General features: G+C 35.7%; 1 protein-coding gene across 4 annotated transcripts in view; it reads left to right on the top strand.

Annotated features, from left to right (window-relative positions):
• Ccser2 (coiled-coil serine rich protein 2) overlaps positions 1-24,001 on the top strand; it is a 122,450-nt gene that overhangs the window by 57,467 nt on the left and 40,982 nt on the right. For 2 of the 4 annotated variants that reach the window (XM_042690257.1, XM_042690259.1), the window contains exons 4-6: positions 4,117-4,207; positions 13,730-13,892; positions 19,326-19,521. In XM_042690257.1, the coding sequence (XP_042546191.1) occupies positions 4,117-4,207; positions 13,730-13,892; positions 19,326-19,521 (450 nt within the window). Of the gene's footprint in view, positions 1-4,116; positions 4,208-12,929; positions 13,034-13,729; positions 13,893-19,325; positions 19,522-24,001 lie in introns of those variants that run through there. The other 2 variants (XM_042690258.1, XM_042690260.1) reach the window with 2 other exon arrangements.

Genomic DNA, 24,001 nt, shown 5'->3' with positions numbered 1-24,001 from the left:
ATCAAGGTTTGAAGCCAGCTTAGGCAGGAAAGTATGAGATTCTTCAATTGACTAGCAAAAAGCTGCAAATGGAGCTGTGGTTCAGGTAGTAGAGCATGAGCCTTGAATGAAAAATGCAAGTGATATCATGAGGTCCTGACTTCAAGCCCCAGTATTGGCATATGTGCATGTACGTTCACACATACACACAGTAAAATAGAAAACAAAACAAACCCCACCCCACTTGGTCTTTATTCTCACTAACACCAATAGGGCCATTGTCATTTGTTACATGGGATTTACAATAACCATAAAACTGTTTCTCTGTCCTGCTTAAGTCCATTCTGTGCATTGAATAATATTGTTTAATTCAAATCTTAATTAGCAGTTTCTTAAAACTCTTCAGCCTTTTACCTGTTTTTATTTGGTATTTCATTTGTAAAATTGTTCAGAGTGTCTGTGGTTGCCAAAACTGATTAGATGTTGACTGGCGGTGACACATTTATACCAAGAGCGAAAAGATCAATCAATTTATTCCTAACACAGTGAGATTTTATGGGGAGAGGAAGATAGGCATTGAAAGGAATCTAGAGTGACTATGTGAGGAAGGGTAGCAAACTCTGGATTTTATTGTGGTTAGGAGATGGGCCAGGTTGAAGTTTCCCATGGGTAGGTAGGTAGGTTGGGCTTAGTTGATTGAAATTTCCTACTGTTGCAAATGAAGACTTTCTTCATCATGAAGCTTTTCTATGGAATACAACTAATAAAACTGTTATTTTTATACTAGTTGTTCAAGAAAGCATTCTCTACTGAGAAGTATTAGGTACTAACTTTACAAAAAGCAAGCCCATAAAACAATTTATGTAGAACTATCCATTTTATGCAATAAAAGCATTGTGACATGTATAGAAAAAAGTTGAACAGAAATAAAAATGCAGATTAACTCTCATTTTAGAATTAGGAGGGGTTTCCTTTTTGTTAGAGTACCTTCGTTTTCTCAATTTTCTATAATAAGCATTCTGATTTTTCATTTTATAAATTATGTATGTGTATGAATGCATATGCAATATGTATACACACAAATATATACATATATATCCCCTCTATATTCATATCTACAGAACCGTTTCACAATAATAGTTCCAGTAGTATGACCCATAATATAATTACCAAAAGTAGTTGAGGATTTTTCACAAATTTTCTGGCCCATTATACTGTTAACTTGATACATAGTCTGATTACTTGTTTAATTTGCTTTTGACCTGAAGTTTAGTGAAGAATTTAAAGAATGTGTCCTTAAACAAACAAACAAACAAAAAAGACATTTTAGGGCTGGGAATGTGACTTAGTGGTAGAGGGCTTGCCTAGCATGCACGAATTTCTGGGTTCCATTCCTCAGTACCAAATAACAGAAAAAGTGGGAAGTGGCGCTGTGGCTCAAGTGGTAAAGCACTAACCTTGAGCAAGAGAAGTTCCAAGACTATGCCCGGGCCCTGAGTTCAAGCCCCAGGACTGACAAAACAAAACAAAACAAAATCCTACAAAGAACAAAAAAAAAAAGACCTACTTTTTAATTGGCACACATTGTGTGTATTTGTGAAGTACATTGTGACATTTTAGTACATTTAGTACACTTTAGTACATGTAGTACATTTTAGTACATTTAGATCAGAGTCACTGGTATATCCATCATTTTAAGCATTTATCTTTTCTTTGGGTTAGGGACATTTAAAGTCATTGTAGAAATGACAAGTAGATTGTGATTTTGAAATATAGAACTCAATATTAGAAAATATAGGTACCCTGTTGTGCTATACCTGTACCTATTAACCATTCTTTCTCCATCTTCCATTTCCCTTTGCAGTCTCTTATAGCCACTATTCTACTTCCTAGTGTGAATGAAGCATTATTATTTTTATTTATTTTAGTTTGACACCTTTATTACTATCATGCTCATTTGAGAACCAGAAATTTTTAAATAATTTCCTGAAAAGGGTTAAAATTCAAGTGCCAGTCTGTGCCCTGATGCTCACCATTAACCTTTAATCTCAGTGCAATATACAATCCACTCCCGCACATGCACTTGATTCTGATACAAGAATGCTTAAAAAAAAAGTTATAGCTGAGCATGCCTATAATCCCAGCACTTGGGAGGCTGAGATAGGAAGATCATGAGTTCAAAAGGTAGCCTAGGCCACATAATGAAATCCAATCTATCTTAGCATTCAAGTATGGAACTGTCTCAAAAAGAAAAAGAACATTATTAGGAATGAGCTAGGGGGGATCTTCCTTCACACCCCTAGCCAGTAGAAGGGGACAAACTTGGGGAAGGCCTGACTAGAGTATATATACAGATTGTGTTCAGCCAGAAAAAAAAGGAAATTCTCTTCACATGTACTGGCCAGATATGAAACATTATTTTTAAAAGCAAAGATTAAAAAATAACCTAATTAGCTATTCCCTTACTTAATCCCTTTCCATATTTATTATATTTTTTTATCACTTAAAGAGCAACAACATACTTTGTGTACTTCTCTTTAGCCATTTAGGCATTTTTCTTTTGAAGTTCTGAACAATAACCATACTTTTATACATACATTTTTATTCACTTGTCTATTTCTAAAGGATAAAATCTTAGGGAGGACAATTTTATTATTTTAAAAAGGCTTGAGCCTAAATTTTGATAAACTGAACTCTAGAAAGTAGGTGTGAACCTATTCTGTTCTCTAGTATAGATGAAAGCAAGATTCTTTGTGATAAATCAATATTGATTTAGCATTCTTTTCTATTTACTGAGATACTTGTTCTATACTTGTAAATTGTTAAACCTATTGCCAGTTCATCTTTTGTTATTATATTCATCTTTTCACTTGATTTTTGTGAGGACTATATATTAAGGACAATGGATATTTTCGTGATGGAAAGAGATTCCGGGACATAGTCCTTTCTTGAACTAATGATAGGTAGTTACTCAGAAATTTTTATAAAAAATTATTATTATTTTAGTTGCTTGTAGTCCTCAGATGGCCCAACAATACAAAAATTGGAAATATCTGCATGGAACACCTGACATAGGAAATAGTGTAATTTCATTCATATTACCTGTGATAAAATAAGTCTTCCTCTTCTGGTAGTGTTTTTCATGGCCATCATCTCAATTTAGTGGATTTGGAAACCTTTTACTTAATTTAAGTAGAAGTTTTACCATACTGATTTTAGTTCTTACATTGCAAAAATCTACCATAACTTAATTTTTGTCTATTCAGTTGCTCATAAAGTTTCAAATAGATCCCTGTTGCTTAAACTAGTTGGTATACTCTAGTCTTATCACAGAAAAAGAACATGTTGAATCAAGCCTAGGAAGTGGTAACCAACTGATGGAAGATAGAAAGAGGTGACTTTGGTACAAGATAAAGGAAACAAAATAAGGAGTTGCTGCCGACTATTTTAACTACTTTACATAACTAGTCAATTTCTTGAATTTATGAAACAGCCTTACACAAGTGATTCTTTACTATTTTTGATTATAGTATCAAGGAAGTTGTTAAAAGCGTGGACACAGGCATCAGATTACCACTGTTTACATCCTATTAAGCTAGTTCTTTGCCTTAGTTTTATAGTATACAAAAATCATATTAATAAATAACAGGTTATTTTGAATAAGAATAAATATTAACATATGAACATAGTAAGTTTTTGAAATTGTGAAAATAAACATTGTTTTTGAAAAAATTCTAAGAAAGAGGAAGACTAAGAAAAAAGTGTTACAAAGCACATTTTAAATAAGTCATTTGTGTTACATTATCATCACTATAACAAAATACCTACGATAATTGGCTTATAAAAGGAAAAGGTATGTTTGGGCTCAAAGGAGGTGTTCCAGTCCACAATTATTGGACCCTATGATTGGGTCTGTGATAAGCATTACAACTTGGAAGGATTGATAGGAGAGTAAAACCATTCACCTAATGGTCAGTAAGCCAGTGACACAGAGGAGAGAGTCAGTGCCCTACTATCCTCTTTAAAGAGTATACACTCAAGGACCCAAAAGTTATATGGTGATATTTGTAAAATTTGTAATTAATATGTCCCTTGAGCTAGGCCATAGTGAATTTTTTCACCTGGATTTGTTCACAGGATATTCTGAATAATCTTGAATCATGTGACCTTGAGGATGATGACCTTATGCTTGATGTGGATCTGCCTGAGGATGCACCTCTTGAAAATGGTAAGTAAGGACACTAGTAAACCTGCAGAAGCATATGCCTGAGCTACTTTAACTATAACCAGTTTGATATTTGTTACTTGCAGACTTAATCTCAAAGAAGCCTTTGAGACTGAGAATCAATATTAAGTGATAAGAAATAGGTTCACTTGCAAATAACCTTAAATATTTAAAATCTGGTGGTCTTGGGGCTGAGAATGTAGCTTAATGATAGAGTGCTTGCCTTGCATGCACTAAGCCCTGGGTTCGATTCCTCAGTACCATATAAACAGAAAAAGCCAGGGGTGGAAAATTGGCTCGAGTAGTGGAGTGCTAGCCTTGAGCAAAAGAAGCCCAGGAACAGTGCTCAGGCCCGGAGTTCAAGAGAACTGGCGAAACAAAACAAAACACAAAAATCTGGTTGTCTTAAGTGTTAGAATTACAATTCTGTAATGATAAAAATCATGGTATATACCTCTACCTCAAAGTCAGTGGTAGATTTGTTTTCTTTCTTTTTTTAATCTTGCTCTTTGTATGCTAGTAACGACATTGTGGGGCCTGTGTTCAATAAGATTGCCTTTGGGTTCTCTTGCTTCTCAGAGATAAAGTATTGATAGAGGAGAGTTTCTATATTAACAAGAGCCACTAGTACTAGGGAATACTCATGGGATAAGAGGTTTCTAGGGAAAAAATAAGACTAGAGATTTAAGTATTCCCTATTTTGCCTGGTCTTACAGGCTTCCCTAGGGCCAGAGATAAACTAAAGTGCAATCTTTTTATTCCTGGACCTAGGAGAATGCAAAGAATCTTCAGAGGGGCATAGGGGATCTTATTGGTTCTATAGTTTCATTGGGTATTGGGATCATGCTTCCTACTTTACTACTGGTTCATTTGTTACATTGATGGATTGAACTTTTTTGTTGATGTTGTTGGTTGTGGGGCCTGAACTCTGGGTCTGGATGCTGTCCCTCAGCAATTCAGCTCAAGGTTAGTGCCCTATCACTTGAGCCACAGTGCCACTTCTGGCTTTTTCTGCCTATGTGGTGCTGAGGAATCAAACCCAGGACCTCATGCATGGCAAGCACTCTACCACTGAGCCACCTTCCCAGCCTGACTGGTTGGACGTGTGTGTGTGTGTGTGTGTGTGTGTGTGTGTGTGTGTGTGTGTGTGTGTGTGTGTGTGTGTGTGTGTGTGTGTGTGTGTGTGTGTGTGTGTGTGTGTGTGTGTGTGTGTGTGTGTGTAACTAATCTGAAAGATTCATTGGTCTTTGGAATGATTCAGCTTATGGAAATGGGTTTAGGTCTTCTCCATGTTTGTTTATTCTGAGAGCAGGACTACTTTGGGCAAGTTATTGTGGCAGATGACAAAAGCGCATTAGGACACGAGAAAACTGGTGTATTATCTCCCCTAAAGTCTTGGTTTTAAAGCCCACACTTCTACTTTTGGCAAGTCCTGTGTCCCCACTTAACACCATTAGTACTACTCACAGCAAGAGACCCTGCAGTCATGAGACAGAGGAATTGTGATTTATAAATTTATTAAAGATGAAATTGGCAAGATGAGACAGATTACTATATACTCTATCATGGGTTAGAGAATGTTACAATTTCTTGTGATTCTGCTGTCAGTTGGGATGCTTCTGCAACAAAGACCAAGTTCCAGTGCTGAGAAAGGAAAATCACAGGGAACAGCAGACCTCCCAGGATCAGGGCAGTCAGGGAAATAATGAGGGCACGTCAGGGGTTTGTCTGGTAGCACAATGCTGTGTAGAGCTAAAGAACAAGCTTTCCCCTTAGAACAGTGCAGTACTGAAAGATATTATAGCTGCTGTTGAAATCTGATTTATTTATTCATTCATTCTTTTTTTATTGTCAAGGTGATGTACAGAGGGGTTACAGTTACATAAGTAAGGTGTAATAAGTACATTTCTTTTCAAACTTGTTACCCCTCCTATCATTTTCTCCTAATTGTCGTCCTGCCCACCCCGTCCCCACCACATGTATTTTTAAGGCTGATAGAGTGAGGAATTTACTTCCTTGGAATAAATCACATCCTGGATAATGCATTTTATTGAAGGAATTGTAACAAGTTATTGAAAACTTTTTGTCTTTTCTGAACTAAAATAGGAAGTACACATAGAGCAGTTTGGATCTTGCCCTTTTTTTTTTTTAGAGTACAACATAAAATCACATTAAATAGAAGTAAAAATCAAAGGGAAATTAAACATTTTTGAGGTGTTGATTGGAGACTTGGAGAAGGAGGGAACTCTAGGAACATTCCACATATGTATATATAGACTTTTCTCAGTAGAAGTCAAACAAGGATTTGGTATTTGAACTTAAGGAACACTGAAAGAAAGTAGAACATTGATAAAAATATTTAGCTTCTAGAGGCACCAAAGATAAAACAGTAATTAGGTTTAATGCTATAGGAAAGTGGGGAAAATGCCTATGATATTAGTATCTCTTGGGACCTGAAAGCACCTGCTAGGCATTTTGACTGAGAGGATAGGAAGGTAATGAACACTGAGATCTTTTTTTTTTGGTCCGGTCGTGGGGCCTGAACTCTGGGCTTGGACACTGTCCCTCAGCTTTTCAGCTCAAGGCTAGTGCTCTACCACCTGAGCCACAGCGCCACTTCCGGCTTTTTTCTTTTTGCTTATGTGGGGCTGAGGAATCGAACCCAGGACCTCTAGCATGCAAAGCAAGTGCTCTACCACTGAGCCACCTTCCCAGCCCCATGAACACTGAGATCTTCTTACAGTAAGTATTTGATTGTTGGTCTTAGTCCTTTTTAGTTTCTGTGTCTTATAAGGATATTATTCAAGTTTGGAAAGAGGTTTAGATTAGTCACTTTGAACCCTCATGGTGTTTAACACCACTAATTCTGCCAGTATCTTCATTGTCTAAAAGATGATTGGTACCTTAAGACCTTCCATTTGAGTTTGATGTAAATACACGTTCTTATTATGAACAGTCAGCCTTTTAACATTATCAAGTAAGAAGCTCTGAGAATGAGTATATTTCTAATAATTGAATTTGTGTTTTTTCCTCTGAATGTAGTGTATGTGTTAGCATAGAGGAGGAAAGAATGTTGACCAAGTGTTTGTTGGGCAGTTACTATCTAGAAACATCCACATTTGAATGTTTTGGTGATTATGAGGGGGAGTCTATGTACCTGTAGGTGCTGTTCACTGTTGACATTACAGTTCTTGTGTCAGTAAAACATTTATAGGATTGGCCTTTAATTTGTAGAGTTAAACTTAGTTTTAAGCCTTAAACATTTTTTCAGTTTAAGATAAAACAGGAGATTGTACACTTGATTTCCCCCTAAAAACATGTTTATTATTCACACATTTATTTTTTTTCTCTACCTTTTAAAAATATGATTCTGGGTAATTATTTTTCCAATTTAGAAATTGTGGTTGGGAGAGAAAAAAAAAATCTAGAAAAAGAGTCCAGTCTCCATCATTTATTTGACTATAGCACAGATATCTGGTTTTATGAAAAGGGCATTTTATTCTGAGCTTTATTCTGCTTCTTTTTCCCCCTAAAGCTCTTTTTACATGTTCAAGTGTTAGTGGTCTGTGATGAGGTTCCTTATTCTTTATCTGCTGTAAAGTCTTTAATAGAAAGTCAAGAAAGATGGGATCTCATTTGTCTCAGAATTTCTACTGAGAGCTATCTGCTGAATATTAGTCAGCAGTGGAATTAGCACTTTTTACTTACAGGACTGAGTCAGAAGTCCAATCTATGTTAACAGTAAAGATTTAGTCGACAGATTCTGAAAATTCTTTTCCTGTGCAGTTAAATCATGTGTTTTCTGAACTAGGGTCACGTCATTTTGCCCTGGCTGGCCTGGAACTTGCTATCCTCTTATCCACAGCCTCCTGAGTGCTGGGATTTCAGGTGTGTGCCAGCATGATCATTCATGGTCTCTTAACTCATCGTCAAATTCTTCACATTATGCCTTTTCCATTCTTGTACTATTGCATCTAGAGTTGCCTTAAACTGGTAAACTAGCTTTTATAGACCTGGGAGCAGTGGATTATTGATTTATAGAGCTATTCCAAAAACCTCTGTAAAAGTCTTCCTATCTTGGTTAGGCCTTAGAAAGTAGTATGGCTGGAGGCTCTTAGCTTAGAAAATTTAGACCAGATCTTTTTTTTTTTAATGTTTTTTTTTTAATTGTAAAATTAGTGTACAGAGGGGTTACGGTTACATGAATAGAATACATTTCCTATTGAGCATTGTTAACCTCCTCCTTTGTTTTTCCTTTACCATCCTTTCCCTCCCCACCTCCCCAATTCCCTCCTTTCCCCCCAAGTTGTAAAGTTCATTTTCAGCATAGTGTCTTGTACATCTCATTGTTACAATGGGTCAGCCTGTATCCCTGTTTAAGCATTTTGTTTTTTCCCTTCCCCTCCCCAAATTAGAAAAGGGTATATACAAAATGCAGGGCACCAACACCAAATACAGTGAAAACAGGGGTTATACTGTGGGGAAAGAAAATACAAAAGAAACAAAAAAAAATCACATAGTACATTTTAGATACATTAAAAACAATAGCAAGAAAGGAAAAACAAGTTGTGTCCTATCTTGGGGTTCATTTCACTTACCATCATCTTATATGGTCATATGTACATAGCTTTTGACCTTTTCTGCTTGACCTAGACTTATACTAGTTATTGCAAATAAGGGAAAATCATTGGACCTATGTTTCTTTGGGCCTGGCTTACTTCACTTAATATAATTTTTTTCCAAGTCTTTCTATTTCCTAACAAATGGGGCATTCTTTCTGATGGAGGTATAGAATTACATTGTGTGTGTGTGTGTGTGTGTGTGTGTATAAATATATGTATATATATATATATATATCATACTTTCTTGATCCATTCATCTACTGAGGGGCATCTGGGTTGGTTCCATATCTATGAAATAATGCTGCAGTAAACATAGTTGTGCTGGTAGCTTTAGTATAGCCTTGTTTGTGATTGTTTGGGTAAATGCCCAAAAGTGGGATTGCTGGGTCATAGGGGAGCTCTATGTGTAGTCTTTTGAGGAACTTCCATACTGCTTTCCAAAGTGGTTGAACAAGTTTACACTCCCACCAACAATGCAGTAAGGTTCCCTTCTGGCCACATCCCCTTCCAGCATCTGTTGTTATTAGATTTCTTGATTATAGGGTGAGGTGGAATCTCAATGTTGTTTTGAATGGCATTTCTTTTATGGCTAAAGTTGAGCATTTCTTCCTGTGTCTATTGGCCATTCTTATTTCCTCTTCAGAGAAGTTTCTCTTTAAGTCTTTAGCCCACTTATTTATTGGGCAGTTGTTTCTTTGAAGATTTGTTGTTGGGGGATTTAGTTTTTGAGTTCTAAGTATATTTTAGATATGAGACCCTTGTCCATTGTATGGCTAGTGAAGATCTTCTCCCAATTTGTGGGTTTTCTATGACCTTCCTAGCTCTGTGTCCTTTGCTATGCAGAAACTTTGCAATTTCATGCAATCCCATTTGTCCAACCTTTAATTTGTTGTGTTTCTGGGTCTTTATTAAGAAAAAGTTGGCCTTTGCCAAGGATCCCTAGAGTTTATCCTAATCCTTCCTGTAATGTTTTCAGGGTGTCTGCTTTGACTTTGAGGTCTTTGATCCATTTGGAGTTGACTCTGGTGCAGGGTGTTGTATGGGGATCTAGCTTTAGTTTTCTACAGGTGTTTAACCAACTTTGCCAGCACCATTTACTGAAAAGACTGTCTTTCTTCCATTTTATTTTTTTAGCTTATTGAAGATTATGTGGCTATAGTAGACCAGATCTTGAAATCAACTTTGTATATTTTGTTCTCTGTTCTAAAGGAAGTTTATATAAGAGATACTTCACTTTTGAGGTCTGGTCAGGTTGGGGGTGGGAGCAACATGTCGTAGAAAGAAGTGGGTCAGGAAAATCAAGGATCACAAAGTGGGGTATGAGAAATAATAAAGGATTCTAAGTTTGAGTTATTCTTTGGGAGGGACATAATAGGATATTTTTTAAATTAAAAGATATTTTTCTTTTTCCTTGATCCCCCCAAATCAAGGGCTTTCTGAAGGAAATACTTTTTTGCATTGAGTATCTTTTGGAAGAGATTGCTTGTCTTTCTGATTTCCCAAAGTCTGCACAGTTGTGTTGCTTTTTTTTTTTTTTTGCTGGACCTGGGGCTTGAAGTCTGGGCCTGGGCGCTTCCTGAGCCTCTTTGTTCTCAAGGTTAGCACTCCACCACTTGAGCCACAGTGCCATTTCCAGCTTTTTTTTTTTCCTGCTAGTTTATTGGAGTTTTTTGGAGGCTCACAGACTTTCCTGCCTGGGCCAGCATCGAACCACGTGACCCTCAGATCTCAGCCTCCTGAGTAGCTAGGATTATAGGCGTGAACCACCAGAGCCAGGTGTTGAGTTTGTTTTTGTTTTTTGTTTTTTCTTCTCTTGCATGTCCACTCATTGCCTGTAGACTAAAACATGGTATTTGGCATATCACAGCACAAAACTCAAGTTCACAAACTCCATAATGTATACTTTCAATGTATACAATTTTTCATTTTATCCATGCTATTTAGATTTTTCTTTGTTTAAAAATATGTCCTTCTAGTCACTTTCTGAATCCTACAGAAAGTTACAGTGCCAATTAAATTGCACTTTGTATTAAATTCTATTAGTTTACATTTCTGGTAAATTTTGTATTGAGATATAAGAGGTCAGTAATACCTTTGACTACTTCCAATTTATCTCCTTCTTTGGAAATTTCCTATTTCAGTAGTAAAAAAATGACTTATACAATAGGCATCCTCATAGCATATACTTTCCTATTTTAGATCCCTTTCCTTCTCCAGAGGGTAAAAGTGCTTTTTATATTACATAATTTATATTACTTAAAAGAACTAAAATCTACTGTTACCTGTAGAGCTTGAGACTCCCTCAGAAGGCTTCTGTTTATTCTCCAACAGGGCTCTGCAGTTCATTGTTCAGGTCTGAATCTGGCCAGTAGTTGGTTTGGATGAGCACTCTTGCTTTAGGATTTTTGAATTGGGATGCCTTTAGGGTCACCATTACTTCTTGGGAATTACCACAGGCACCATTGCACCTTATATTGTTTGTTACACAGAGGAGCTTTCCTCCTTAGATGTATTATTCTGTTCTTAATTTGTCAGACTCTGGAAACTAATCTTGATTTTTCTCCATCTTGCAATTTTGTTCTCCATTTTCTATATTACTAGATATATATATATATACATATATATATATTTATACTATATATATTACTATATATATTCTATTTCATTCTGTCAGAGAACCTTAATCTTGCCTAAGAAACAAACACTAATGTTATCTTACATTAGTGTTGTAAAGTATATAAACATGTGACTGATGGGTCCCTCAGGTGCCTCAGATAGGATCACAGGCAGCTTACTATCCACCAAGTATTAGAGCAGCCATTTCTTTTATAGTTAGGCCATCTGTCTCAGTCTGAACATCAGTCTTTTTGTAGTTATGGCAGTTACTTGTTTCTAATGCTTATTTGCTGTTATAATGCCCACTGTTGAATGTGAATGTCAGTAAAGATATGCAATTTGGAGTCTGCATGTAGCACTAACAACCTTTGCAGACTCAAAAGTAGCAGATCAGTTTCTGCATTGTAACTGCTCACAGTATTTAACTTATTTCTTGGCTAGCTTGCCTGGTTTGATTGCTTTTTGTTACTCTGGGTATACTGTGTTGATACTGTTCTAAGAACATTTTGGATGATTCTGATAATATGGTTTGGAAGTGAATTAGGAAAAATATAAATTCAAAACCTTTACAAGTTTGCATGTATGTGTGTATGTATGTATGCATACCATGTATCAGCTATACAGAATTGCTTAAGCTAGAGTAATGCCAAGTGGAAATACTTATGGGACTTAACTGAAATCATGAGTATAACTCAAACATGAGTTTATAAATTACGTTACCAAAGGGATTTAACTAAAATCAGTTCTAAATCTTAAGATTTATTTTTAAAATTTTCTTTTGAGCTCTCATTTTCTATTGATTTTTTAAGTAGCAATTGCTGTGCCTTTTACTTTGTTAGGTTTATTCATAAATGAACCTTTAAAATATTCATCTGGGTTTATTTCAGCAATGGTTGGAAATAATTTCAAATGTTAACTTCAAAAAGTACCTATACCTCTTTGTTTTTTAAAAAAGAAAAAAGCCCTGTAAGATGTCTGTCTGTACCTACTGACACCTTTAATGAATTCAAACAAAATTTCAGTATTCTAAACAGATGCTTATTTAAGTTGTTATGCATTTGAAGAAAATGAGCTCAGTGTATATGAGAACTGAACTTACGTACTTCATTTAATTGCATCATCTTTTCTTGCAATGGAAGGTTTGTTCTCATCTGAGATACTATAATAAAACACTTAGCGCATTTCAAATCCAGTTAAGTAAAACAATATTTTTAAATAAGTGAATTGTTTTTAAGAATCAGGAATTCTGTGGATATTTGAAGTTTTTTTAATCACACTCCAGACTTGAACTTTCTCATGTAGTAGTTCTTGGACTGGAGAAATCCTTCCTGTTCCGCGGGTTAGTGTTTAATAGTATTTTTAGTAACAGTCCTAAGTCAGTAGCTATGTAAGCACTGGGCGAAGATGGAGTCACAGGGCGGACTGGGCTTGCTTCCCACAGGGAGGGCTGGGAGTTGAGCAGGAAGGAAGGCCTGCTCGGCAGTGTCTTGTGTGCAACTATGTCTGAGTAGGCAGCTGGTAGCACAATGTCTCCCTTGTACAAAGTAACTCTCTTAGAGAGTGCTCAGATATGTGAGGAAAAAGTATTTGGGTAAGTGAAGAAGCTTGGGGTGTTTCAGATAGATTCTTTTCATGTTTCTGTGGTATTTGAATTTCAGCGAGTGCACTATTTGTTGTTGCAAAGTACTGGCTTTGTTTCCAGTAGCATTTTTAAGCTTTTTGAAGAAACGCTACGGTAGGCAGATAGAAGCATATTACTTTCTAAAAATGTGAGCTTAATTTTAAAAATGATTTGTGATGAAAAGTTAATTTTACTGCTTGAAAGCTGAGAAAACTAATTGTGGCATTCATTTTTAGAAATGAACTCTGTACTGTTCCTAAAATCTGCTTTTCTCCCCCTGTCATTTTCATTCTGAAACCAGAAACAACTTGTAATAGTGATGAATGCCACTTGAAACTGATTGCTGGCATAGGGAAATGCATGATGTTGATGTCAAAGATTTGCTTATTTTAAAATAATGCAGCAGTTAATTTTCCACTTAAGTGACTAATATAAAAGTAACATAAATGTATTACAATTTTTCTGAGTTTGAATAATGTAAAGCTTAGTTTTTACCAAAAGAACCAGTTGTTTTTCTTCTGGAAACTTCATTTTGTTACAAACAAGCAAAACTAGTTGGTGATAATATTACTTTAATATTTTCAGCAGCCTTCATTATGCAGCCATAAAGTAACCTTAGGTAGAGTGTGTGCATGTTTATTGTCTTTTGCTTTTGAATCTGTGTAGTGGAGTGTGACAATATGAACCGCTTTGACCGATCAGACAGAAATGTTCGGCAGTCTCAAGAAGGATTTTGGAAAAGGCCACCTCAGAGGTGGGTTGGACAAGAACATTACCATCTCAGCCATCCTGACCACTATCATCACCATGGGAAAAGTGACCTGAGCAGGTGAGTATTATTCTAACTTATCTTTCATTTGCTATCATCTGGTTAATTTGGATAATAATTCCCCTTCACAAACTAATTTTGTCTACCTTTTAGAGGTACCACAAAAACATTTCAGGTCACACGTGATACTTATTAGAATAATATTTAATTGCTCCCTTTTGGTCTAATTATAGCTTTATTAAATATAGATACTGTATATCTGTGGTTTGGACTTTTAAGTTGTAGTATATGATTTTTATTGTTTTAGTTCTCATTTGAGAATGATTAAATATTGACCTGGTTAAAGTTTATAATTTTTCTAAACAATACATAAATTTAATAACAGGTGATTTGTCTTTTTTTTTGCTTATAAGTTGAAATTGAAAGATTCTACTAACCCCTTTAGAATTAGAAGACAATACTAGAAAAGATGCTAGACATCTACCTCATGTGTAATGCCACTTTGTAGGCATTAAAACTTAAGATCAAAGTACCACCTTATACAGATAAACCTTGCAAGCTTAGACAGTTTATTAAATCCCCTCCCTACTTCAGCTTATCATCTATAAAACGTACCTTTCTCTTCAGTATTTGAGCATCAGGGATGAAAATGCCTGTAGCAGTCTCTGGTTTACATAGGCACCCCTTTGTTGTTACTCTTATTTTTCTCTTTTATCTATCTCAACCCACAGAGAATTTGAGCTCATTCTGGAGCAAACTAATGAAACTGAGATAAATTAGAAAGGAAAACATACAGTCCTGTATACTCCCTAATGTAGAAAATAAAATTGTTTCCAAGATCTTGGTAGCAAAAGCAAAGTAGAAAATCTGTTACAGAGTATAGATATACTTCTGGATTGATTTGATTTTATAAGATAAAAAAATTTTTTTAACATGAATTCTTAGAGTACTTTGGATTATGGTGGGAAGGTCGTGAGTACTTATCCAAATAAATTTAAGTCTTTTTCTTACTTATATTTGTTAAACCATGGTACAAAAATTCTAATCCAGCTGAGAAAGGAAGTTCTTCAGCTGATCATGAAGTAATGGGGTCAGACCGAAAATCTTTTTGTTGGTATAAAATTCATGAGAGGTGATGAATGATTGAGATGATGTGAAAGAATGCACTTACACAGAGTAAATATCATCACAGCACTTACTTTGGCTGTTTGTCCCATTCTATACAAAAATGATATATATACTTCTGTAGGAAAGAGCAGAATATAGACATTTAGTGTGGTGCTACTGATACAGTGATGATGTGTGCCTTTAGGGTAATGTGTAAGTGACGCCATGAGCATGCAATGGCTTTTCTGGGGGAGTGGGCAGGATAGCACAGACAAAAGAGTGTTACTATTTTTACTTATCTGATATTAAAGGAAAGGCTGTGGAGACAGAAGATGGTTTGGTTCTATAGGAGAAGGTTGGGTATTTCACCAGGAAAAATGGCATGAGTAAAAACTTGTATGATAGGATGTGACATTTTCCAAGAACTACACTTCAAATTTACCATAGCAGGATTGCTTGATCATTTGGAGGAATGATTAGATGTGATCTCTAACTCTAGATAGCCAAACTATATTATCTGCATTTTAAGATAAGAGGTGACAAATTTCACCTTAAACATGGGAATGTCCAAAATAGAATGAAATACTTGGAGGTAGGTCTCTCTGTTCTTGGGGATGATCAATCTGAAATTGTCATCATCTGCCAGAAAAACTAAGCAGCATTCAAACTAACACAATTTTATTTCCTAGATGTCAACAGGTGTAGAAGAGACAGGTTCTCTGATCAAATGAGTATGAGAATGAATAAATTAGTTATTTGTTTAAACGGTGGGTTCTATACTCTTGTAATGTGTAAGTGTAGTACTATGATTTTGCAAAAAAGATGGTAAGAGACAACAGACACAAATACAAATCCTTTCTAGAGAGTATATATATTAAATTGCTTAGCATTTGTAAATCTGTATCATCCACATTGGTGATTCCTTACTGAGAGAGAAATGCATGATGTTTATGGAGATTGCTAATCTTAGAACACAGCTTTCTAATGTCTCAGGTTCACTGATTTGTTGTTAATAGTAGTAGGTGACAGTTTTGTTTAACCTTTACTGGTGACCTTGTTGAGTTTTTTGTATCTCCCAGAACCAATAATGAGGATGAGTAATATTAAAAAAAAACCTCCAATGATGAAAACTCTTTCATCATTGTCATAGTTAAAGGATTATGCCTTGGAAACTGATATTCTCTCATTGACAGCATATTACTACTCTCATTCTTAACACAGTTGATCATCCACCTCTCTTTTCTCAAGACCTTCCTTTTCCAGACACTTCTACTATATCATATGGTATTTTCTCACACCCTTACAAACTCACAACTTTGACCACCCTTGACCCCATTTGCCTACATTCTACCTGTAACTGAAATCCAGCCCTTTCCTGATTGTTCTTTGCCCCAGCAGCATTTTTACAGGAAGGATTCTTTTTTTCCAGTAACTGTAGAACTTTACCATTTAGAGGTGAGGTCTTTGTCCTTATTCTTCCTTGTCCCTTCTAGATGAAGTTTTCTTAAGTCCTTTTTCCTCCTTTGGACAGTTAGCACATTTGGCTGACTCACTTCCTCTTTATGAATCCATCCCTACAGTTTAAGAAAATCATAACCCCCTGGCTCACTTTTCTCATTCATTTATGAGCTTTGATATAGTCCCAGTAGCTCTAGTGTTATGTAAATGATTTATTTAACCTTCTTAGTTCCTTACAATTCTCTTTATGGATACTTTCCTTCTTTCTCTTGTACAGTTGCTATAGATTTTTAAACCCTCCGATGAAGCCAATAGCTGTATTTATTTTCTAGATATTAAGGAGAAAACAGAGTTTACTGTTGAGTAAAATATTTGTATGTGCACGCATATGTAATATGTGTATTTATATACATACACATATACGTGTATGGGGGAGAAGGGAGAGAAATTACATATGTTGAAGAAGTTCCCTTCTATTCATAGTTTGTTAAGTGTTTCTATCATTAATGTTGAATTTCATCAAATGTTTTTTCTGTATTTCATTGAGATTATATTTTACTCTTTGTTTCATCCTAATAGTATGGCATATTATATTGATTTTTTTTAAGATGTCAAACTTTTTATTTCTTGATTAGCTCTCAATTGTTCATATTACATAATTCTTTCATGTTGTCTGATTCAATTTGGTAATATTTTATTGAGGATTTTTATGTATATGTTCTTGAGAAATACCAGCCTATAGTTTTTGAGATACTTGAAATTTTGGCATCTGAACCACATATAATGAATTGTAAAAAGTTTTCTTATACTTTTATTTTGGGGAATTTTGTGAACTATTTTTGCTAACTTTTGTTTGGACCTGGTATTTTCCTTGTGGCAAGTTTTTTGATTACTAGTTTAATGTTTGCAGAATTCTGTCTGTGGCTGTTTTATTTTGTTGGTGTATAGTGTTTCCCAATCTTCCATTACATTGTTCGATCATCTGTCATTTGAAGATGAGGTAGTGGAAGTGTTAGAGGTAGTTCACTATCTTTTAGGAAGATATGCTAGTGAAAATTCTCCCATCTTTTGTTACTTTTCTTAGTTTCTCCCTATTTTGAAGGTAATTTTTGCCAGATTTAGAATTTTCTTGTAACATTCAATTGTACTTTCTGGTGAGAAATCACCTCATAATTTTGCTGAATACTTTTTCCACATGATGAGTCCCTTTTTCTTGCTGCATAGGATCCTCAGTTTTTCTTTGGATTTTGAAAGGTAAATTCTAATGTGTATAGATGGGTCTCTCATTGGCTTATACTTGTAGATTGTTGAGTTTCTTGAGTATGTAAATTAATTTTTTAATAAAATTTGGGGAGTTTCTGTCATCAGTTCATCAAGTTCATTCTACTCTTCCTTTATCCTTTTTCCTCTTCCTCTCCATCCTCTGGCTCATAATTCTTTCCTTCTCTCAAAAACTTTGAAAGATTGCTAGGTATCAGTGGCTCATGCCTATAATCCTAGAAGGCTGAGATCTGAAGATAAAGGTTCAAAGCCAGCCCGGGCAGGAAGGTCTATGAGATTCTTACCTCTGATTAACTAACTACCCCAAAAGCCAGAAGTGGAGCTGTGGCTCAAGTGATAGAGCATATGTTGGAAATGATCAGTACAACTTGGTGGGGGGCAGGCAGGAAGGCTAGGGGGGAGGAAAAGCAGGAGAAAAATGAGGGAAGGGGTAACAAGTTTGATAAGAAATGTACTTATTGACTTATTTATATAACTGTAACCCCTCTCTCTGTATATCACCTTGACAATGAAAAAGAGAGAAAATATATACAGAAACTACAAAAAGAAAGAAAGAAAATACCAAAAAACTCTGGGACAACACCCAGGCCCTGAATTTAAGGCCCAGGACTGGCACACACATACAAAAGCTTTGAAAAGTTAAAAGGAATATGTAAACTACTCAAATAGATCTCCTTTGCAGGATTTGGTGTGAGTTGTGATTTATTGTTTGTGCTTCATAGTCTCATCGCAGAGAATGAGAATTTCCTCTCCTCTCCCCCATTCCCTTCCAGTTTTGTAACAAGGCCTCACTATATAGGCTCATCATCCTACTGTTTTACCCTCCTGAGTGCTGGGATTACAGGTGTGCACTATCACAGCCAGCTTGGATTCAGTTTAAATGGGCAAAAAAATAAGGACTCCCTTTGTGTGCATCCTATTTTTTTCTGGTTGATTTTATTGGCTATACTTACAGAACAGTGTAAATAATATTGGTGTTAGTGAATATTTCTTTATTATTAATACTATTATTACTATTAACCTCAAATAGTTGTCAGGAGGGGGTTCATTCAGTTTAACAAGTCCATCCATGTGTAATGCATCTTGATGCAGCCTTTAGTAAAATCTGTTTAATTTTTTATTAGGAAAGATGATTTATCAATAATTTAAAATCAAAAGAGTAATAGTTCATCTGTCTCAACTGCTTGCTGAGGCATTTAGGTAATGGTAGTCCAGAGGTGTGTCCAAACTGGGAACTGATATGGGCTAATAAGTGTAGGCATCAGAGTTAACAGGGCTGAAAACAGTGAAAATTTAAGATGACGAGCAATGCAAAAGCTAAAGAACAAGCAGACACCATGGAAAAATGTTGGCTAGGTATAATTTTTTTAGCTAAAGCCTTATCATAATATTTGTTTTTTCTGGTTCTTAAGAAAGAAGTTTTATTCAACCAATGTGTAAGAAAAGGCAGGGTAGAAGTGATATAGACAATAATTCTAATGACAGCTAGAGTTAATTATGCCTTCCAGTGGAAATACATTCAGTGATGGAAGCAGGTATAAATTCAGAAACTTTATGATCATGGTAAATTATTTGTAGACTGCTGAAATAATTTCATTATCTTTTTTTTCTGAAATTGTATGTCTTTCTTTTTTCCTGCCATTCCAGAGGCTCTCCTTATAGAGAATCTCCTTTGGGTCATTTTGAAAGCTATGGAGGGACCCCCTTTTTTCAGTCCCAGAAGATGTTTGTAGATGTGCCAGAAAATACAGTGATACTGGATGAGATGACCCTTCGGCACATGGTCCAAGACTGTACGGCTGTGAAAACTCAATTACTGAAACTGAAGCGTCTGCTGCATCAGGTGAGTACATATTAAACATTTACAGCTCTAATATACTAAGCTGTAAAAGGGATCATCTTCCTTTCAACCTAAAGTTATTTGGGTTTCTGCCATCTGTTTAGATATGTATAGAAATAATGCCTATATATAGCACACACTAAAAACCCTGCAGTATATGTCTAGGATAAGCAGAAGGGGTCAAAAGCTATGTACATATGACCAGATAAGATGATGTTAAGCTAAATGAACCCCAAGATAGGGACACAAGTGGTTTTTTCTTTCTTGCTATTGTTCCTAAGGTATTTATAATGTACCATGTGATTTTTTAATATGTTTTTTATTGTAAAAATACTGTACAGAGGGTTACAGTTATATGAGCAAGGTAATGAGTACATTTACTATCAAGCATTGTTACCTCCTTTGTTTTTCCCTTACCTTCTCTTCACTCCCACCTCTACTACTATACTACTCCCCCACACACCTAAATTGTAAAGTTCATTTTTCAACATAGTGTCTTGTACATCTCATTGTTAAAATGGGTCAACGTGTATCCCTAATTAAGCATTTTGTTTTTTCCCTTCCTGTCCCCAAGCTAGAGAAGTGTATATACAAGATGCAGGGAACCGACATCAAATACAGTGATGTTGGGGTTATACCGTGGGGGAGGAACATACAAAGAAGCAACAAAAAAAAAATCACATGGTACATTATAAATATGTTAGAAACAATAGCAAGAAAGAAAAAAAAAACACTTGTGAACACTGTGTAAACAGAAGTATACTCATTATCTGTCTCTTGTTAGTATAACCTCTCTGTATATCACTTTTACGATATTTTTTTTTTAAAAAAATTGACTTCAGCAATCATCCCAAATTGCCTAGTGTCAAACTTACTCAAGTCAAAATATACTTGGAGCAAAACACAATGACCTCACCAAACACACATTTTCCTAGCGGGCCCCCAAGTTGTATATTTATTCAGTCTTTTTGTGAAGTTAATTGTATATACAATCCAAAATCCTAAAAATATCTTACAGATCAATGGTCAGTAGTCATCAAACTGAAAGAATAAGAAATAATCTCTCAGATATGTATGAACAGCAGAAAACTCTGTTAGCTTTGGTATTTTGGACAATGAGAGAGGCCACAAACTCAATGAAATGGCACATGGATAAGGATGGAAAGAATAACATATCTTCGCAATGAACAGTGTTGGGAGCAGTGCATGTGATTTTTTTTGTTGCTTAGTATGTTCCTCCCCCATGGTATAACCTGTTTCCACTGTATTTGTCGGTGCCCTGCATCTTGTATATACACTTCTCTAGCTTGGGGAGGGGAAGGGAAAAAACAAAATGCTTAAATAGGGATACAGGTTGACCCACTCTAACAATGAGATGTACAAGACACTATGTTGAAAAATGAACTTTACAATTTAGTCGGAGAGAGGGGGTTGCGGGCGGAGGAGGTGTCTAGTGTAGTTGTGGAGGTGAGAGGGAAGGGAGGGTAGGGGAAAAACAAAGGAGGAGGTAACAATGCTTGATAGGACATGTACTCATTACCTTGCTCATGTAACTGTAACCCCTCTGTACAGTATTTTTTAAATTAAAGTATCAAAAAAAACTTGTTGAAGAGAAAAATGTGAGTTGTTCATGCTGGTCTGAACTCAGAACACAGCATCAACATTTTTATGACTGTTTGCTATTTGGTAAGCCATTTGTTTTATTTCTTCATTTTTCTTTTCTATTTCTTTTTGCTGGTCCTGGGATTTGAACTCGTGGCTTAGGTGCTATCCTAAGTCTGTCTGTGCTTAAGGCTAGTGCTCTACAACTTGAGCCACAGTGCCACTTCAGGCTTTTTCTGAGTAACTTACTTCATGTCTCAGGGACTTTCCTGCATGGGGTAGTTTCGAACTCTTATACTCAGATCTCAGCTTCTTGAGTAGCTAGGATTACAGGTGTGAGCCACCAGTGCCTAGCTTCACTTCTTCGTTTTTATAATACCTAACTTGTAAGTTTGTGGAGCAAATGAGAAATTGTAGCAACCTAGTGCCAGAAACACTGGGCATTCTGGGATCAGTAGTTGTTACTATAATTTCAGGTAAGTAGGAAACAAGAGCAGTTTGTACTTAGTCATATAATTTAATTTTTGTTCTAGATCTTCAAGTTTGATCTTTTCCAATTTTTTTTATCCGTTGAGAAGATCTCAATTGATGGTAGTGATGGTCTTTATCTGAAGTCATGGAGTTGAACTCGATGGTAGAACTTGGTTTTTGATTCAAGAATACATTGTTTAAGCGTTTAGCATTTTCACATGAGCTCAGATGCACAGCTTGTAACCAAGGAATAAAATATTAATTTTGAATTGTGGCTACCTTTGTATTTGGTTCTAAATCAATGTTTGTATTTTATTTAGTAGCCCAAACTTAAACCTATAGTTGATAAAGGACACTGACTTCTCTCAGTTCAGTTTTCTTTCTAGGTCACCTTGCTAAGGGTTGTATATTTTAGTTCATATATGAGCAAAGACTTCATCTTAGAATTCCTGGTGGCCATCAAATTAGACTAATGGAATCTGCTCATTTAAGACTAGCTTAAATAAGGCTCCTCCTACTATAAGTGTGAGTGCAAATATTCTGTTAGTTGGGTAAATTGTTTTATATTATTTGCTTAGGATTTTTCGATATTCTGTGTATTACATTCTGGCCTACTTGATATATATGATATTTGACCACCTTTTGAAAAATGCTCTATGTGCTCAGTCTGGGAGCAAGAAAGTAGATGATCATTTTTGGATCTGGGTTTTAGGAATCCTCTCAAGGCATAAGTAGATTTCATGACTGAAATACCCAGACAGGGAGCTTACAGTTTAGCTTATTATAATCAAGAGATATTTGTTTTATGATATTTCTCTGTTTGATGGTCTGGGGTGACTTTCTGATCAGGAGCTTCAGTATCAAAGGAAGTAGGAGGTAAGAAAGGATGAGAAATACCTAAAAGATGTTAAATTGCTGGTGTGAGCCAGATACTGTATGTTCTGCTGAGTATATTGCTCTAAGTCACAAAACATGATTAAATATTAGTTAATAAGACTAGGCCACCTCTAATAATGAGAGAAAACGTAACTGGTTAGATATGGGTGAATTGATGATGACCAGCACAACAGAAATCTTTTTTAAAAATATTTTTTATAGCTCTGTGAATCTCTTAATTTTCTTTTTTGTCATTATGACCTCTGAAATTTCAGGTAATACCCACTGAACAAACTGACTTTGTGTTTTGTTTGTACAGTGAGAACAAAATTATGATGAAAAAAAATCACAGTTCCTTTTCAGGATTTCTTTCAGGCTTCCCAAATGCTAATAGAAGTTAAATACTGAAAGACTCCAATATTTTATGTAAATCTTCTTTTAGTAGTTTTCTCTTTTTAACTTCACTATATTACGAAAGTTCAATGTGAGTCATACATAGTTTAATAAGATTTAGTAAACCTAGTTGGGCAGTGTGACTCATATTCTGTGATCTTAGCTGCTCAGGAGGCTGAGATCAGGAGGCCAGCCTTCTCAAAGAAAGTTTGCATGACTACATCTCAAAGAGGATGCTAGGTATAATAACATACACCTTTGATCCTAGCTACATTAACAAAGCATAAAATAGGTTGGCCTAGGCAAGAAAAACAAGACCTTACTTGAAAAATAAGCAAACAGAAGAGTTGCTACCACCTATTTCAGTCTTTTTTCTGAACAATATGTGGTCCATAGCTTCTTTAGAGCTGTTTCCAGGAGCTTATTTTTGCCAGAGTTGATGCCAGTGGGGATACCTATTAAGTGAAGTAATTTTCTTCCTGAGGGTGATTATAATTTCTCCATAGTAAAATTTGCTAACTTGCTTAGGAAAAAAAAAAGGCCTGGAATGTATTTATTCATTATGCAGACGTAATGTTGTATGCAGACACTGGCATTAGTAGATACTAAAACCATTTTGCAAAGTAGTTATGCCTACCTACTTTTTACCTCTTTCATTTCTTGTTTGTTTGTTTGTTTGTTTTTTGGTCAGTCATGGGGCTTGAACTCTGGGCCTGAGCGCTGTCCCTCAGCTCTTCAGTTCAAGGCTAGTGCTCTACCACTTGAGCCACAGCACCACTTCCGGTTTTCTGGTGGTTTATTGGAGATAAAGAGTTTCACAATTTTTCCTGCCTGGGCTGGCTTTGAACCGCAATCCTATGATATCAGCCTCCTGAGTAGCTAGGATTTCAGGCGTGAGCCACTGGTGCCTGGCTTACCTCTTTCATTTCTTTTCACTACTTTCCCTGTTTGCTTTTATTGTATTGCCACATCTGTTTGACCTTGGAGTAGCAAAGAAAAATCTAAGATACAGTAATGGAAAAAGATGATGACAATTCTTTTTGACGTTGTATTGAGGTTTCCATAGTATTTGATCCCTGTGATTCTTTCTCTATGCACTTGATGCTTGTTTTGGGATGAAAATAAAGGAGTACGTAATAGT

Source organism: Dipodomys spectabilis, unplaced genomic scaffold (genome assembly GCF_019054845.1).
Source record: "Dipodomys spectabilis isolate Male_0828 unplaced genomic scaffold, ASM1905484v1 ptg000136l, whole genome shotgun sequence".
Lineage (NCBI taxonomy): Eukaryota > Metazoa > Chordata > Mammalia > Rodentia > Heteromyidae > Dipodomys > Dipodomys spectabilis.
Note: the sequence above shows the minus strand (reverse complement) of the source record. Positions and strands in the feature narration are given on the sequence as shown.